The sequence below is a fragment of the Xiphias gladius genome, chromosome 11 (genome assembly GCF_016859285.1).
Source record: "Xiphias gladius isolate SHS-SW01 ecotype Sanya breed wild chromosome 11, ASM1685928v1, whole genome shotgun sequence".
In the NCBI taxonomy this organism is placed as follows: Eukaryota; Metazoa; Chordata; class Actinopteri; order Istiophoriformes; family Xiphiidae; genus Xiphias; species Xiphias gladius.
This window is the reverse complement of record NC_053410.1, coordinates 19,358,689-19,375,701: the sequence shown is the minus strand read 5'-3', so window position 1 is coordinate 19,375,701 and position 17,013 is coordinate 19,358,689. Positions and strand designations below refer to the sequence as shown.

Genomic DNA, 17,013 nt, shown 5'->3' with positions numbered 1-17,013 from the left:
TTAATCATTAATTAGACAATAAGAAAAAGATTGTTAACATCATTTTTCCCTAACTTCAGTCTTGTTTCCAGGTACTGGAACCTGTAGATACCCATTATTTAAAAAATACTTAAAAGACTAGAATGGCTTTGCAGAGTTGTTACTTCCCAACAGTCTTGTTTTCTTCCAATGTGCCTACATTTAGGTGCCAGTAGGAAACAGGAATTATTTTATTGGTACCTGATTCATTCAACAGAATTGTGTTTCCTGACATGTTAAACTATCTAACTAAGTGTAGTTTTTTGGGCGAGCAGTTCTCGAGAAAGCTTCAAACATTGCTTTTCTACATGTTACTTGACATGAAGAAAAGGCAGAGCTACACTATGAGGGCAGTTCAGCGCCGCGGACCATTCACAGTGTGCACATGCCAGGGTTTTAAGAAAGGCGGAACTCAACTGCGTGCCATATTGTGTTGTGCCTTGGATGTTTCATCCCTTTCATAGTGTATCATTGTATTTACCGTGCTTTTCCCTCACAAACCAAGACATTCGAGTGCATGGATCCGAGGGCACAGTTTACAAATCTGAGTGCAAGGACTATGAATCCAACACCATGGTGTACAAACTGTGCGTACAGATTTCTAAACCCAGAGCCTTCACATTTACATATGGATTTTTTTTATTCTCCCCGTTGGCCCCAGGGTGGCTCCGCACCTCCGTACATGTGGTATGTTTCTGTAACGGGTAATTCTGTAATCGGAAACTTGACCAATGCAGGTCAAGTAATCAGCACCTACCCACAGGCACATTTTGAGCGGGCACTGCACTAGTTTCTTTAAAGAGCACACCTTAATATGTTTTGGTCTCAGTATTGATTCTGAACCTGGTCTTGAAACTGACTTAAACCGCCCTTGTGGTTTTGACTATAGCCCTGCATTTCATCTTACGTCGGGAGTCTGTCATACCCACCTTGGTGTGAGTGCGGTTGTTTTGGAGGCAGTCTTGCAGCACGGCCTCGTACTTCTTCACCAGGTTGTCCCAGCCTTGATCGGGGGCAGGCGTGGCACTCTCGTAGCCCGAGGTGACGGAGGAGGCAGAGGCTGTGTCTGAGTCCACAGACAGTGAGGAGGTGATCTCTATGTCCAGAGATCGGGAGTCACAGTCAGGCAGGTCGGACATAACCTCCCTGCCACCCCACAGACATTCCCGCCAAAACCTCCCGCCCAATGACAGCTCTTCTCCCTCTGCCTGGCTGCCTGGAGTGGAGGAGAGCACTGATTGGACAGGAGTTGAATGCCTTGAGACATCAGTCAGTAAGGTTGCTGGTTTTGTTTGAGGTGAACTAGGGGATTTAGTTGACTCATTTAGTGGTACTGGCTCCCGGGCTGGCGTAGCAGTGGTTGTGTCTGTCCTCTGACTGGAGTTGAGCGACTGTTGGATGAAACTGAAACTGGAGTTAAAGGAGTCCTGTGGTGAAGACTGTAGTGCTGGGCTTGGGCTTAGCCTGAGTTCCCTCTGTGGCAGTGAGGATGGATCCTGATGGCTGGATGTACAGCTAACGACACTGCAGTCCACATGGGGAAGAGGATGGTCAACAGAGCAGATAACGCTCTTACTCTTCCAGGAGCTACATGTGAGTGTAGCAGGCTGTTGCTGATTTATTAAGGACACTTTGACAGCAGGTGTTGGACTCATCCTCTGAGCACTGGCTGCCTCAGTGATGTCAGTGTGACGTCCAGACTTTCCGTTCCTCGCACAAGCAGTCCTCCCTTCCTCCTCCTCCTCCCGTAAATAAGTGCTGGACTGCTCTCCTCTCATGTACCCCGGTCTTCGGTGGAGCCTCTTACGGCCGGAGCTGCCAGCTGACCCTGATGCTCTGCCACCTGTCGATGCAGAGATTAACCATTAAGCTGGACAACACGGTCATGAGGAAGATAAAGAATGAGCTCATAGAACTGGCATGATTAACTGTGCAATCATGAACTACATCAGGTACACGTGACGCTAAATGTGCCATTTAGGCACGGATGTAAAACACCACATCATTAATACTCTCAGTGTGATATACCCAAACCAAAATGGCTTTCACTGACTCCCAGCCCTCCGCCCTTATTGCTAGCACCACGTTGCTAGCTGAATGAAAAACAACTCGGGCAGCTGTGTGACATTTCCCAGGGTTCTGCTCCAGCTGTTGGGAAATACCAAAGCCACACAGTCGTTTTGAGTCAAGACACGCCTCTCAGTGGAAGAACAGACTCAATGAACAATATTTCCAGAAGTTTCATTTGAATTTGTCTACATTGGAAAGCACAGCCACGTGACCGTGGATAGTTGTCAAACTGTGGGGAAGACTAATCTAGGGGCGTAGGGGCCTTGTAGGGGTATGATGGAAGTAAAGTTACATGAGTTTGATTAACGTTAGAACATTTACTAGACAAGACTACAGAGATGCTAGCAACGCTATCAAGATTCAGGTTGGCTAAATGTATTCAGACAGTACAAAAGCAAGGTGTAATTTTGTCGGGGCGCTACCACACGTTTAAAGCTACAGTTTGTGACTTTTTTCTGATTACTTTTTTGTTGAAATATGCTCCAAAACATACCTTAATGTGGGGAGGAGCCGTCAAAGAGCCTAAACAATGAGCTGAAAGATGCTAAAATGCTTCATAGTCCTGAGGGGAACTACGGAGAACTGTAGAGTCAGGCGATAATTCTCTTTGCTCTTTTGTTTCTTTCAAAGAGGGGCCTAACAGAAAACGATTCAGAACCACGAGCCTATAGAGAGACATGGCAAACTCAAGAAATGAGAATTGATAAAACAACCGTGTAAACAGTATTTGGTCTGAAAGTGGAACAGGATGATGAAGACCAGTTTGTGTTCAGAGCTACACACCTGCTGCAGCCCCGCAAGATTAATACATGTAATGTGTAGGATTCAGAAAAGGGGACAGGCTGCGATGTGGGGAATCAACAGCCTCTTTGTGGACAGCTGCGCTGCCCCCTCTTTCAATTCTGGCACTCAGTTTTCTCTTCCCACTCACACACACACACTAAAGACACGCAGAGACACACTGACACTTTTGTACTGAAAACAGTGGGAGCAGTCATATTGCTGTCATTGTAAAACCCTGTTAGATATTTAAAAGAAACTAACAACCAATTTTTTTCATTAACAAAAATCCAAACACGTACATAAAAAGAACAAGATACTGCACTACTATCTAATTCATTCATAATTTATTTGAGTAATTTCCACCGTTTTTTACGTCCTATGTTTGCAGCTTTGTGTCACAACAGGAACACAGGGCATCAAACAAAACATGACCACTAAAAAGCAACCATAGCCCACAGCTCAACCCCCCATGACCTCCGGTGATGTCACTCCTAAACCATCTCATGTGAGTGGAGAGGAAAAGGCGCAAAGAGACAGCACTTGTGCGAGAGTTGGGATGTTAGTCTGAGTGAGAGTAACATAGGGGTGTTCCCATCGTGCCCTAGCTGTGTATGCATTCGTGTGCAGAGCAGGGGACCGTCTTCAATACAAGCCCTCTGTCCACTGGGACCACCACACCAAAGCTCAGGTTACATATAGCTCCATTAGTGTTTCTTTGCAGATGTGGCCACTGTGCCATGACTAATTTAGGAAACCCAACACTCTCTGTAGGTACCAAATACAACCACACACCGTCCACCATCTGGTGTGGTCAAGATATAATATAGAGAGTGAAAGAGCCCAGGAGCTGAAAGGAGAGGGATTCGTTGATAGAGAGTGTCACTGTATCCTCGATATGCTTCGATTACACAAAGAGGGCTCTTCTCAGCAAAGGGGAAGGAAATGCCTCAGGGCCCATTGTGAGTGTGCATCGGTGTGTGTGTGTGTGTTGAGGGGCATCTACATCATGGCTGAAGCCCTTTTGAGTTATGTGATTTGCTGCTTCCTGTCCGGCTTTGTGCTGAAATAGTTTGCCAGGAATTCCGGCAGAAAACACAAATAAGCTAACGGAGACCTAAAGTGGTTCAACATTCAGGAACAATCAATCCCACTAAAACAACAGCAGTTTTCTCAATGCAACTTGTTGGTAATGTTCAAGAAACCAAGCCCAAAGTCTGAGAAAATGAAGCGTCTCAGCCAGAAGAGGCAAGATTATTTACCTTTGGAGATTAAAGAGGCCTTCCTCAGAGCCCTTAGGTTTAACACTGCATCCCATTGGTCGCTGAGAATGCTTCAGCCAAAGAGGAATGGAATGCAAAGGATCTAATGAAAACTCAAACGTTTGTAACAACCTCAGCTCCTTCAGACAGACAGACACACACACACACACACACACACACACACACACACACACACACACACACACACACACACACATGTGCACGTCAGCAGTCTCCAGAGAAGCACCCCACCACTTGTGACCAACCACAATGTCAGGAATTGGGAAGTGAAAGTCAGCGATGAGTGTTAAAAAGTGTGTTTCATTTACCCTTTGACTAGCTATCTATCTACCTATCTACCTATCTATCTGAACATAAGCCTATATTGGTTGACAGGAAACTTAAATATAATGTATGACAATGCATCTGAGCTCCGGTGAGACTCCACACTTCCTGTATGGTCACATGAGGATCATAAAGCAGTTGAATATGGTGGAGTTCTCGTTGTGGAGGCACTGTAGAGAGAGTCAGCCTCTCACTATTGTCAGAAAAATATGTCAGAAATCAGGTGAAAACGCGACAAAACGAAAACACAAACTAGCTCACATGCGATATACTTAAGGCAGAAAGCTGACAATCACTTTTAGAAACTGACTGGCATCTAAAAGGTTTGTCACATTTAACATGTTTCTTTACAAGCTGCCACATGTTTAGGAGTCTAGTGGCTGTACCTACAGTATATAGCATGATATCAAACTATGACTGTTTGTTGTAAAAAAAAAAAAAAAAAAAAAGTGCCACAACTCCTGACTTTTGGAAAAATTCAGACTAAACAATAAAATCCCTCTATGGCAGAAACTTGTTTAAAGTAAGTTTATTCCCGAGTGTCTTAAAGAGGATAGTATACGTAGAGCTAGATCACAGACTGTATATATAAGAAGAATGCAACTTAGTTGTACAAGACAGACAAGAGAAAAAAACATGGCAGCATAACTTTTGCCTGCACATAGTCTACATTATCAGAGGAGGACGTTCTCTAAGTATTTCACAAGTATTTAGTCACTTGCGATTCATCACCAGTCATGACCTCCCTGACCTGAATGGCAGGGAACCTTCATAGACCTTCACTTGGTTATTCAGTGACATTAAGCATCTAAGTGCTCAACAGCATGTTGACTTGCGGATGTTGTTTTCAGATGGGATGGACCAGTAGCTACTGTTTACATTACTGAACACAATATTTAGACCCACTCTATGCCCACTGCACACTCCACTGTAAGGACCCTGTACCGTTATGTTTTTCAGCATCAGTGACTTAGCCCTTACCTACTTATTATATTTGTATATTTTTTTAAAATGAACGTGCAGCTCCGGATGAAAATTCAAAGCTGTCCCAATGACCACCATTATCGTCCCCTCTGCATAAGACCTAGCAGATCATCGTTCGGTGAATGGGAGGAAACAGCGGTGGATAGTTCGACAGAGGTTGGTATTTCTTTACCTTCCACGAGTTCGCGGTGGTGAGGCAGCGAGTTGCTGTGACATTCCAGGCCCATCAGTCCAGCAAACATCTTCCCATTAATAAAATGCTGTTTGTAGCCAGGAGTCAAAGAGGGTCCGACCCCGGTACTACATGGAGTCACATCGACCATGTTTCAGAAGAAGTGGAGCCAGGCAATATGACTGAGCTCATTTCCGTTGTGGAAAAGTGAATCCAGACTGTTATTTTTTTTTCCCCCTCCCGCTTTGGAATAACGTGTGAAACCGGCTTTTACGCGAGGCTCCTTTGTCCATAATAAAGATTTCCCGATGAAACAACTATTGATCCCTTTATATCAGATTCTCACGTTCCTCCTCTGTGGAAAACAAGTGGGTTCTGTTGCGCCCGAACAGACGATCTGGAGAGAAAAGATGGTCTTCGTGTCGTTTCTCTCGTTTTAAAAAAAAACGAGGGGGGAAAACATCCGATGGTTGGGCGTTGAGCCTGAAGTTCGAGCCGGGACGGGTCAGTGCCTCATCGGTCCGTTGGTCACTAGTCCGTTACTTGCTGCGCCCCAGCGCCGTGCGCCGTGTTGGAGCAACGTGAGGAGCTCCTACGTGTTCAGGAATTTGACTCCGGACTCCCTCAGACCGCCTCGCGACGACGGCGGGCGGCCTATGAACGCGGCAGCGGACACATCACCGGATTAGACACTGCTGCTGTTTGCGTCTGTGCGCGCCGCATTGTAGGCGCAGAACGATTTCAGCGCCGTTGTTGGAAGAGAAAAGGAGAATCGGTGGGGGGGGGTGTCTGACTGCCAACAACTCCGTTAAAGTCGCGTTTTAACAAGACTGAAAGCTCAAATGCACATGTATAATTGGATGTAGTAATAAATGCACTTATTGTAGTAGTAGTGGTAACACTTTTTAAAAGAGTAAAGGTCATTTTCTGGGGCGTTCGTGTTTGAATGGAATCAACAAAACGCTTAAAAAAAATATCCATTTAAATTAAGTCACTAGAAACACACGTCCCTGCACTATTGACACTATATGTTGGCCATTAAACGAAGGTCAAATAATCGTTTGTGTGCAAAAATGCATGTTATTATTATGTTTTTTTCTCCCCCGCACGTTTGGACCCCTGTAACACATCCTTATGTAATTACAAAGGTGTCCTTTTGTTGACGCAGCGAGGGAGTGCATGAGAAGAGACCCCACGCAGAGCAGAGCCTTTTCATCCTCCTTCCAAAAGCTCCATTCATTCAGCCTGGCCGGGCTTCAGACTGATGGGCAAGACTTTTCCATTGATGAAAAGCTCCGTTTCAGCCGACGCAGCGGAGTGCAGCCCCTCGCTCACTCGGGCCGCTCTGTGGAGGACAGAGGAGCTGCGTGGCGGAGGGGGACGAAATCCGCGGCCTCGCCCGAGCTGCAGCTGGAGATCACCTGCCCAGTATTAAAGATTAGAGGCTCTTAATGTCCTCTGGCAGAAAAAATCGGCCGACTGCCCGTCACTGGACAACAACCCCGGGCCGCAGCGTGTCTCCTCTGATTTCTCTGGCCCGTATACTTGAGCTTATCCCTGCAATTCTCGTGCTCTGGTGCACATGGCCTGTGTCAAAAATGACATTTGGCAACAATCAAAGTGATGGGGAAGATGGTGATGATGGTGAGGAGGATGATGATGCAGCAGATGTTTGGATTACCTCTGTCACATTCTACCTGCAGTTTCCCTTTTTGTCCTGTCACGTTTCCCTTTGAAAAAGATTTGTGATGACATGCTTGGAGAAACAAGAACAAAATAAATTTGATTTCACCCGCCATCTAAAAAAAATATTATATATACACATAACATCACATTTATATGTTGGTTGATTGGATTGTTTGATCTATTTTCACATCAGACAGAAGGAAAAAAACTTCTCCCTCTCAGACCTCAGTGAAATTCACCGACTCCTAAAACGCTGGCGAAATGAAATGAAACTCACGTACAAAGAGCCAGAAAATAATTCAGGTTGAAACTACATTTTTACGGCAATGTATAACAACAATTTACCCTATTTTATTTCATTACATTCAGATCATACAAAATATTTTCTTCTAGTTTGTAGAGCGGTGCATTCCCTCATACAAGACACCGTCGGGTTGTCCGGTACAGTACTAATATTTGCCACCAGGCGGCACAATTACATAACATTGTGATCCTTTCCTAACAGTCTGTGGAAGGAACCCCGAGAGCACTGAAATGATGCAGAATCCCAGTTGTGGATGAATAAAAAAAAACTATGAGCCAGACTATGAGCCAGCAACAGACCGGGTACTTTACATTTATACACAAAGCCGAATTAGTCGCAGACAGATTAACTTCATCATGAACATCACTGTGACGCTCTCAAGGGTTGAGCACTTGCAGCCCAGGAAGCACCACAGCTGCTTTCCAGGATGGTAACTGGAAAAAACCTGTTGAGGCAGTGTTGTCTGGGTTTGAATATTGGGCCACGTAAAGTAACACTTTGTCTAAGGTTTAATCTGACAATAAAAACTTGTTCCCCCAAACACGAATAAGGCTTCTGTTACCGATTATAGATTACGCAGACATTACTCTTTGGCCATCGATGCAGGCGGGAGGACTGTTTCTCACTGCCTTAAACATTCATCTGGATGGTAATGACCGGCGCTATCAGTTGAGCAGGCAAAAGCAGGATATCGGTCCTCTGCCAGGAATATTCCTCAGCGCGCTCCAAGCCTTACTTTGAATTTACGTCAGTGCAGCGTGGTGAGGATTGTTTAAAGAGGGTAGAATGAGGGGGCAAGTGGTTGCTTGTGTGCGTGTGCCAGCCAGAGAATAGGCGCATACAATGTTTAAAGGTCACATGTTCCTCCTCCACACAGTATGAAGTGAGCGCAAGCAGCCAACAGTTCTACATTAGATTATCTGTATAATAGAGAGAGGAGGGCAGAGAGAGAATAAAATAAAAATAAAACACACACACACACATTATCAAAGCAGCTTAAAGACTGGGAGATCATGGCATATTTGGCACAGAACTTTTATTCACGCAAAACAACTGAAGTCATCAGATCTTTATCAAAGAAAAAAAAATCCATTGTCTATTGTAACAGTGTTTTTATTGTAATAATAAAACCGGGCATTTCACAAAACAAATCAAACATCTGTCAAATCCCATTAAAATACATACAAACAATAAAACTGGAGCAAAACTAAAGGAGACAATGACACCATAGAGAACATAAACACTGTTGCTGAAGCCGTGGAGGATTAAACCACTCCTTCCTCAGGGTCGAGGAGTGTGTTCCTACTGGAGAACACATCGGCCAACATGTGTTTGGGGATCTCTGAGCCACGGACACGCAGGGTGTAGCAAGCGTCCTCCACTTTGCCCAGGCTCTGCCGCAGTGTGTGCAGCTTCTTGGACACCTCATACGGGCCTGTGTTTCCGATGTAGGAGAAACCGTCGTGGATCTGCCGCAGGAACTGGCTCAGCCGGAAGGGCGTGTCAATGTCGCCGTTGCCCACGCTGCTGATGCACATCCGCATCAGCTCTCCGGTCAGGTCAGCCACGCCGAGCAGGTAGTCTGAGGGCGTCACCTGGAAGGTCAGGACCTGAGCTCCCAGCGGCAGGGCTTCAGCTGTGCCCTGAGATGAAAAAATAATGAGAAAGAATATAAAAGTCACACATGAATGCCAACAAAAGATGTAGATTATGAACAATCTTTGGGGTAATTTTTTCAATGTTTTTGGACAGACTGTTTACAGAATATCTCAGCCCAACAGGTTTTACTGATGGTGACTGATGTTGGCAACAATATTTACTAGATGTGATTGTTACATTGTGCAGCTGTGCTTCTAGGAAAAAGCCCTGAGCAACAAATAAGCAAAGTCCAATTTTTCTAAAGCAATATGATGCTTTTACTAAAAAATACTGAGGTCCACACAATTTTTTCTTCATCAACAGGCATCCATCATCTTTGAAAATAACAGGCAGACTGGAGAAAATGACATAATGACACATAATGCTTATAAATGCAGTATATAGCACCATCCAATGTTTCCTTTGTGTGCCATCACCACTGCTTTGAAAGGAAATGTAAAATAATTTAAAATGAACATACAATGCTATCATATTTTTAGAGAAACAGTTTGATAGTTTGAGGAGTATGCTTAATTGTCTTCTTGCTAAGAGTTAGATGAAAAGACCAACACCACTCTAATGTCCATACACAAAATATGAAGCTACAAATTTTACCTTTGGAAAAAGGTAAAAAGAGGAGCACCCGCTGGCTGTAATTTAGCGTACAAAGAGTGTAGAGAGTGGTATCATTCAAACTCAGGGAACAAGAGCAAAAACATATATTTCCCAAAATGTTCAACTATTCCTTCAAATTCAGTTAAATTTGTCTTTTGAGAAATGGAAAATAACAACTAAAAAAAAACAAAAAAAACATACCTTTTGTCTTTAAATTTCCCTTAGTACCTACCTTTTCTCTTCTCATGAACACCAGTCTGACGTTGATCTCCTCCAGGCTGATGAGGCTGCGATGGCGGATATAGTGCAGGAAGGAGACTGCCTCCACATACTCCTGGATCCCTAATGCATGTAATTACATAAATGGATCATCACAAGACATTGGCTGTTGAATCTAAACAGGATGGTGGTTGGTGGGTGCTCTTATTTTCTCCATTTATTTATACTAGCGATATACTAAAATGTACTATTATTAATAGAAAAGAAGGTCAACTGTGTATCAAATGGGCGTACACACGTAGAGTGTGTGTAAACACTACATGGTATCTGCACAGTATAGATCACAGATGTCGATAGTGATTCAAATAAAGCCTGTTTCCTGTCACGGTCTTTTGATTGAACAACAGTGGCCATTTTTTGTGGCGGGCTGAGATGACCCCTCATTTGTTTTCTGGCCCTGTGTCAACAACAATCAAATAATCACAGGACGGAAGACTTTGTGTCTAAAGTTTACTTTTGGAGCGGCAATTGAACTTCAAAGGGACTCCTATCTCCCTGTAGCTAACCGCAGTGTGCTACAGAGAGCCAGGAGGAGGATCTGCTTCATCTCCATTTCACTCACAGTAACTTTCACCGCTCTTATTAGCTTTTTAGTCCCCGCACCAGCATTTACATGGGCCAAAGCCACTGTTACCTTGTTGGCAATCTAACCACAAACATCTCCGCCTATATCCCTATCGTCCGTATTATTTATTAAGGCCATAAAAAAAGGATTTTCTCATTCAGTTTCAGTTATTTCACATGAAAGACTTCTGTAACTGTAATTCAATACTACCTAGATAAATGTATGTGTTTACATTCTTACCAACTGTTTGTGAACTGACTCTGTTTTACATTCACAGCATACCTGTGCTATTTTTAGCTCAGAGAAAGAAGCCTGTTTATCAAGCTACCAGCACAGCCCCTGGAAGTCTGGATAGTTTTCCCAAGTTTTGCACCGTTGGTAAGCAGAGCAAGTTACTGTATATGATATTTACCAGCAGTGACAGTGCGGCTCGCATTGTTTTCACCTTACGAGTGTGTGAGTGTGTGTGTGTGTGTGTGTGTGTCCGTGTGTGTCTGTATGAGGTCATCCGGTTGCTCTACCGACTGACCGACCATGTCACCACAACAGCATTACAACCAAGATGCAAGATGAAACTTTACAGGTGTGTAGTTGAGATCAAAATGAAGGCCGAGTTCGAAGAAGGGAGTGGTCCGACCCATGAGTCCTGAGTTCTCATGTAATGATGTATTAACGAGTACTGAGTACTCATGGGTCGCGACGTCAACATGTTGATGGGCGTTGCTGGTGTTGATCCCATCGCAAGATGGTCTCTAGTTGGCTCTGTGTATAAGCAGTAAAGAAGCTTAAAGTTTGAAAATGTTTACTTGGTCACACAGCTACATTCCTCTTATGTCAGAATGCTAAGTGAGCAGCACTAAATTATTCATTGGTCACTGACACCATTGAAGGAGCAGCGTACGGATGTGTGTAAATGGTATTTAACGGTTAAAAATTGATGATGAAAATTATTAGATGATCTGTCTATAACTTACTGTGTTTGCGTTAGAAAAAAAAAAAAGCCTATTAATCTCACATTTTTTTTGTGTTCATTTTTAGTTTTCCCCGTGCTTGATGTGATTGGTGGTCATCTTGATGCCAGAGGAATAAGATGATTACGCCTAAGAGTCTGCACGTACTTCTGTGCATCAATTAGGATATTTCAATATTTGAATCTAAGTCTGATGACAGTGTTGTTACGAGTCATTACCATGTAGTCAGGGAATTTAAATGAAGTTCTTATTAGAGGAACCATATCCTACAGTCATGTAGTATAGTATATTATATTATAAGTCATATATTTTATGCCGAGCCCCCAGCCTTTATTTGGAGAATCTTTCCTAACTTTTATCAACGAAAAAAACTGCCACATATATCTAAACATTGCCAGCGGCTCCACAGCTTTGGAGTCTGACGCGGAGAGGATATGACATGAAAAGGTTACACAAGCTTTGAGGCAAGCAGGCGGAGTTCAGTTCCTGAGTTTACTGCCAGGAGCTGTTCATGTTATTTACTCTGAAGCCGTTACCTTTGGTCACTGAGACCCCGAAAAAAAAAAAAATTACTGTAGATAATAGCTAAACAATGACTCAGGGAAACCCAGCTGGAAAATACAAAGGTTTTACTGGCACAGCAGTCGGAAAAGTTGAGAGCTAAGCTTAACTACTGCTTAAATACTCTGTGTTGAAGGTTTGCAAAATGATATTGCACACATTCGTGTACTGAAAATGCTGAATATGTCTTAATCGAATGCATGAACGTCCACAGATGATTTAAAGATTAATGGAGCTTTATATTTGACCACAGAGCGGTTCACTGAGTTGCAGGCGAACCCTGAGAAAAGCCCCACTAGTACACTTGTGTTTGTTTCGTAGCAGCTAGCTGGGTCAAGCTAAAGAGATTATCAAAGCGCCGCACAGCCCTGTTATCAGTGGCAATTACTTTCAGATATAGCCTACAATATCTTTAATGGTCCTTTTATATAAAAAAAAAAAGCAGACCCATTACACATGCCTGGAGACTTCTCGTCCAGGCAAGATTATCTGGAGAGCCCGTGCAGTAAGCCCAGTCTCAATCTAATAAAGACGATAAAAATGGAAAAAAAATGAAAGGTCTAATTGGTGGGAACTGCCACTGGTCACGTCGCGGAGGATGCAGCAGTGATTCCTGAGTGACCACAATCTAAAAATGACTTCCCCAGCTGCTAGATAACAGCTAACCCTCGCTCCCAGTGATGTTTTTCTCCAAACTCTGCAGACATTTTGGCTACGCTAACAGAAACTGATATTGATGCTAGTGGGAAAACAACTTTATCAGAGGGTGTGTCTCTCAGATCCAGGCCTGCATCAAGGTCATGCTCTCACACTATCAGTGACTTTACAATAAAGCTAAAGCACAAAAATAGAGATAGAGGTGATAGCAGCACAGAAGAGAGAATTCCTCCTGAAAGCTCCCATGTAATTAACTTTGCTGGAGCTTATTTGTCAAGTCAGAGATTTACTGTTATATTTAAAGAAATAAGCACACTCCTACATCTCTCACAAGTTTGTCTTAACTGAGTGGTTGTTTAAATAGTTAATCCCAACTATTTAAAAGCTATAGTAAACAGTTTAACTATATATTTATTATATTAGTTGTAGTGATTACATACTGTATATGGCATATTTCCTGATAAGAGCATTGAATCGATTGCAAAAAACAAACAAATTCCAGTTTGCTCATTGAGCATTTTTGCCAGCCAGGGCATGTCGGTACTGTTTTAAGACGGACTGGAAAAAATGTGAACTTATCCTTTAAAAGACATAAGCTAATTCAAGCATGGTGACGAGGCTGTGTGTTTCGATTAATATCAGAAAATTAAATGTTAAGCTAAATGCAAATATCTTCAGTGGGATACTCATCAGGGTATGAAAAATGATTCATTTGAATGATTACACCTAATTAAGTTGCACACTGATTAAGGTGATACAGTTTGGAATGGTTATAAAAGACCATGTCTTCAACCTTGTATCTTGGGACTTTATAATAAATCAGGCTAATTAAAATAGCTGTTTTAGGCTGAGGAAAAAAAACAAAAACATTAACTTGCACGACATGCTGGAATTATCCTTTAGATTAATTATTTGTTTTACAATACCAAGCATCACAGGTGAGAGCTTTCAACACTTTGTATGTCTGGAAATGTTTATTTGCTAAACTTGTCGGAGTAATGCCTCCAGCTCCAAGCAGAGAAATTTGTGGCTTTAGTAAAAGTGGTTGATTTGTCTGATTCTTTCTTCTTCTACAGTGTTCGTCAATTGCATTTCCAGGCTGAACACTTGCACTCCTTTGAGATTTTAAATATATTTTTTTTAAACTACATACACACAATTGTTGATATAGAAAGTTAAGATTTGCCCAATTTTTAATCAGCCAAAAAATGAATAACTGATTACTATTGGCAGTCTAATTTTAAATTGATAGCCGTTGTTTGCTTTGTATCTTTTTGGTACAAAAAATAACTTTGTAGGGTTATTTTTCTGATAACCTAGCCTTAAACATTTGTGCATGCAGTCCTATGCAAGACCACAATATACTGCAATATCAGAAGGTAATGAAAAACCAGAGAAGTTTATTTGTTGTTTTTTTTTTAAAACAATATAACAGTTGTATGAAACTCACCTGGAGTGAAGGCTCTGTGAAACTGATGGATGTCCTCTCCCCTAAGCTCTTCAGCAATTTGACCGATTTTCTGCCTGACTGCATCCAGTTTTAGGTCTGCTTCATTCAGAATGTCCTCTGCATCTGGTACACTTCCAATCACGAGAAAACCCAAAGAGTAAAAATTAGAAATGCAAGGTCTAGAAGTTACACATTTCTTTAAAATCCTCTCTAAAACACAAGTTACATTGGGTTATTCCAATTCTTTTGGACAGCCAGCTTATACTAACTCAAACCACTGTCTTCAGAAAGTGAAAACCAAAGCACAAAGACTTGAATTGATGTTCAGGTTCTGAATTAACTTTTTCTTCACAACATTCATCATTCTATTCCCTTTCATTACGCCAATTCTAAAAAACTATCTGAAGGCTGATGTAAACTGACCCAAATGTGACAGATCTATATATAATTTTATTTTATTTTAAATGCTGACAATTATATCAATATGTAACTGGAATTACAGTAAAAGCAACCGCTTTCTTTAAGCCTCTTAAAAGCAGAGTTCTGTTTCCAGAAAAACGGAACAATTAAATCTACTACTGTTGATACTACTGTTACTGTAATAACATGGAAATCATCCAAATTGAGCAGCATCCTCTCACTAAATCTGAATGAACTGATAAAATCTATTATGCTTTCCAAACTAAACTGCACCGATTAACATGTCTTTCTGCAATATTACATACCTGGTCACTCTATGCAAAAGAAAAATGGTCCTCTTGCTTTCAATGGTTATGTCTCGAGAGATCTTCACAAGACGCTCGTATTTGTCATGTTTGGTGTCAAGCTCCTGCTGGAAAACTTAAAAAAAGAATGAAAGTTTAGTTTGAATACAGATATATTCAGAACCCTATTGAAATACAGCAGTGACATTGGGGAAAAATGTAATCAAATGATGCAGTTACCTTTGAAAGCAGCAACGACAGGCGAGGATGGGCTGGCACTCGTAGCACAGTCCAGCGCTGCATCAGCATTTTTCCGGGGATATCCTTCACCTGCCACAAGGCAGAAAAAAAAAATTAGGTGATGCCACAGTTTGTATTTAATAATAAATGCCTTCAGTTGCTTTCATTTTTTCTAAGCTGACCATGTGAAATTAAAGGGGCACACGGCCAATTTTGCACATGAGAATCAGTTTACTGATTTATCCTGCTGTCGGCAGGGTTATTTTGACTTGGACTTCTGACTTAAATCATGTAAAGGGGAATTATTTGACGGGGTGTGGGGCACTAACAAACAACACTGTAGAACTGTAGAATCTAGCATTTTCTGGGGGACCGACCCGTTTTAGGGAATTAAACTCGGGATACCCCAGTCCCAAACCTCTTGGACTGATTTTGACTATTCTTTTTTAAAACCTGCCTCTCGCAAGTCCACAAACTGAATGGAAGAGCAATACTAAATCACTGTAGAACCTCTTTAAGATAGAAAAATGAGCTGAAACGAATTTGAAGTACAACAATTTTGGTAATCTATTGATAGTTTTAGTCAGTTTTATATCAAGATGCCACGAACTCTCTGGTTCCAGCTACTCAAATGAGCATATTTCCTGGCTTTCTCACTGTTTTTTTTTTTTCTCATAGCAGACTGCCTACATCTGAGTTTTGAACTGCTGGCCAGACAAATCAAGCAATATGAACACATAAACTTGGGCTCTGTGGCAGGTTGAAGAGCAAAGGAACACCACTTCTACTGCTAACAAATTAATATACTTGGGTTGCACTATGATCTCAGCAAAAAGTGCTGTAATAAGAGCAGGGCAGACTGACAGTTGAAACACGAGTATAATGATAATTTATCCCTACAGTTCAACCACAACAGCTGGCACACTGCATTTTAGTTTGAACATCTTGATTGTTAGCTATCTAGTTCGTAGCTAAGCTAGTGAGTTATCCCATGCTGATATCAACAATACATCTTGTATGAAAAATGCTTAGCTTAGTCTCAAAAGCTGGACTTACCTTCTCGCTTATTCATGCCGTCAGTGTTGTAATTTGTGTTATTAATAAATCGAACTATGTATTTTTACTGTTTTAGCCACTAACGTCCGTGCTGCCAACCAGATATAACACGGCGGAGTATTTAACATCTGCCAGAGATTTTCCAGGTCAAAAACAAAACGGGGCAACTTTCGCGGAAAGGTAATCACATCTGGGCAGTAATAAACAGACTGACTAAAGTCAAAACGTCCTTCAATGCGAAGGAAACGTGTTTTTAATAACAGGCATTCATGCGGACATCATTAGTCGCGGGGCTTTCAGCGCTGTTTACACACGTAGCAGGAAATGAAGCGCAGTGCAAATCGGGAGATGTAGTACCACAGCTGAACGTGGCATTTGTTTTTATGATACCATTCCCACCCACTTACTAAAGTAATATAATGCTAATTTTTATTATTAATTATTATTATTAATAATTCACATAAAAACACATACCAATCATTTAAACTATGGGCCGACCACGGTATATTCTACAGTTTAAGATGCAGAACTCGTCTTGAAATATGACCGGTTATATTTTTGTTCTTGTGGTTGATTTTTTTTTTTTTTTTTTTCATGGACTCAGTATCATGCATGGTTGATTGTTGCAGATGCTGTATCTGCTAATTATAAGCATA

At 41.9% G+C, this 17,013-nt stretch overlaps 2 protein-coding genes across 3 annotated transcripts in view; both read right to left on the bottom strand.

Moving 5' to 3' along the window:
• disc1 (DISC1 scaffold protein) overlaps window positions 1–6,236 on the bottom strand; it is a 42,364-nt gene extending 36,128 nt beyond the window's left edge. For both annotated transcript variants that reach the window (XM_040139032.1, XM_040139031.1), the window contains exons 1-2: window positions 5,632–6,236; window positions 948–1,861 (exon numbers count right to left, since the gene is read on the bottom strand). In XM_040139032.1, the coding sequence (XP_039994966.1) occupies window positions 948–1,861; window positions 5,632–5,782 (1,065 nt within the window). In that variant the 5' untranslated portion in view covers window positions 5,783–6,236. The remainder of the gene's footprint in view (window positions 1–947; window positions 1,862–5,631) is intronic.
• A 2,404-nt stretch (window positions 6,237–8,640) lies between these two features.
• tsnax (translin-associated factor X) lies at window positions 8,641–16,684 on the bottom strand. The gene is made up of 6 exons (XM_040138818.1): window positions 16,358–16,684; window positions 15,302–15,391; window positions 15,083–15,197; window positions 14,358–14,488; window positions 10,107–10,216; window positions 8,641–9,264 (listed from the first exon to the last, which is right to left on the bottom strand). The coding sequence occupies exons 1-6, from the start codon at window positions 16,371–16,373 to the stop codon at window positions 8,887–8,889; spliced, it is 840 nt and encodes a 279-aa protein (XP_039994752.1). The 5' UTR covers window positions 16,374–16,684; the 3' UTR covers window positions 8,641–8,886.
• Between the last annotated feature and the right edge of the window lie 329 nt (window positions 16,685–17,013).

Excerpts from the sequence above, each read along its gene's own strand:
- tsnax (XM_040138818.1), bottom strand. Across the intron at positions 15,198-15,301 it reads TGTCGTTGCTGCTTTCAAAG|TTTTCCAGCAGGAGCTTGAC; the intron begins GTAACTGCATCA and ends TCTTTTTTTAAG. Across the intron at positions 10,217-14,357 it reads TCACAGAGCCTTCACTCCAG|GGATCCAGGAGTATGTGGAG; the intron begins GTGAGTTTCATA and ends TACATGCATTAG.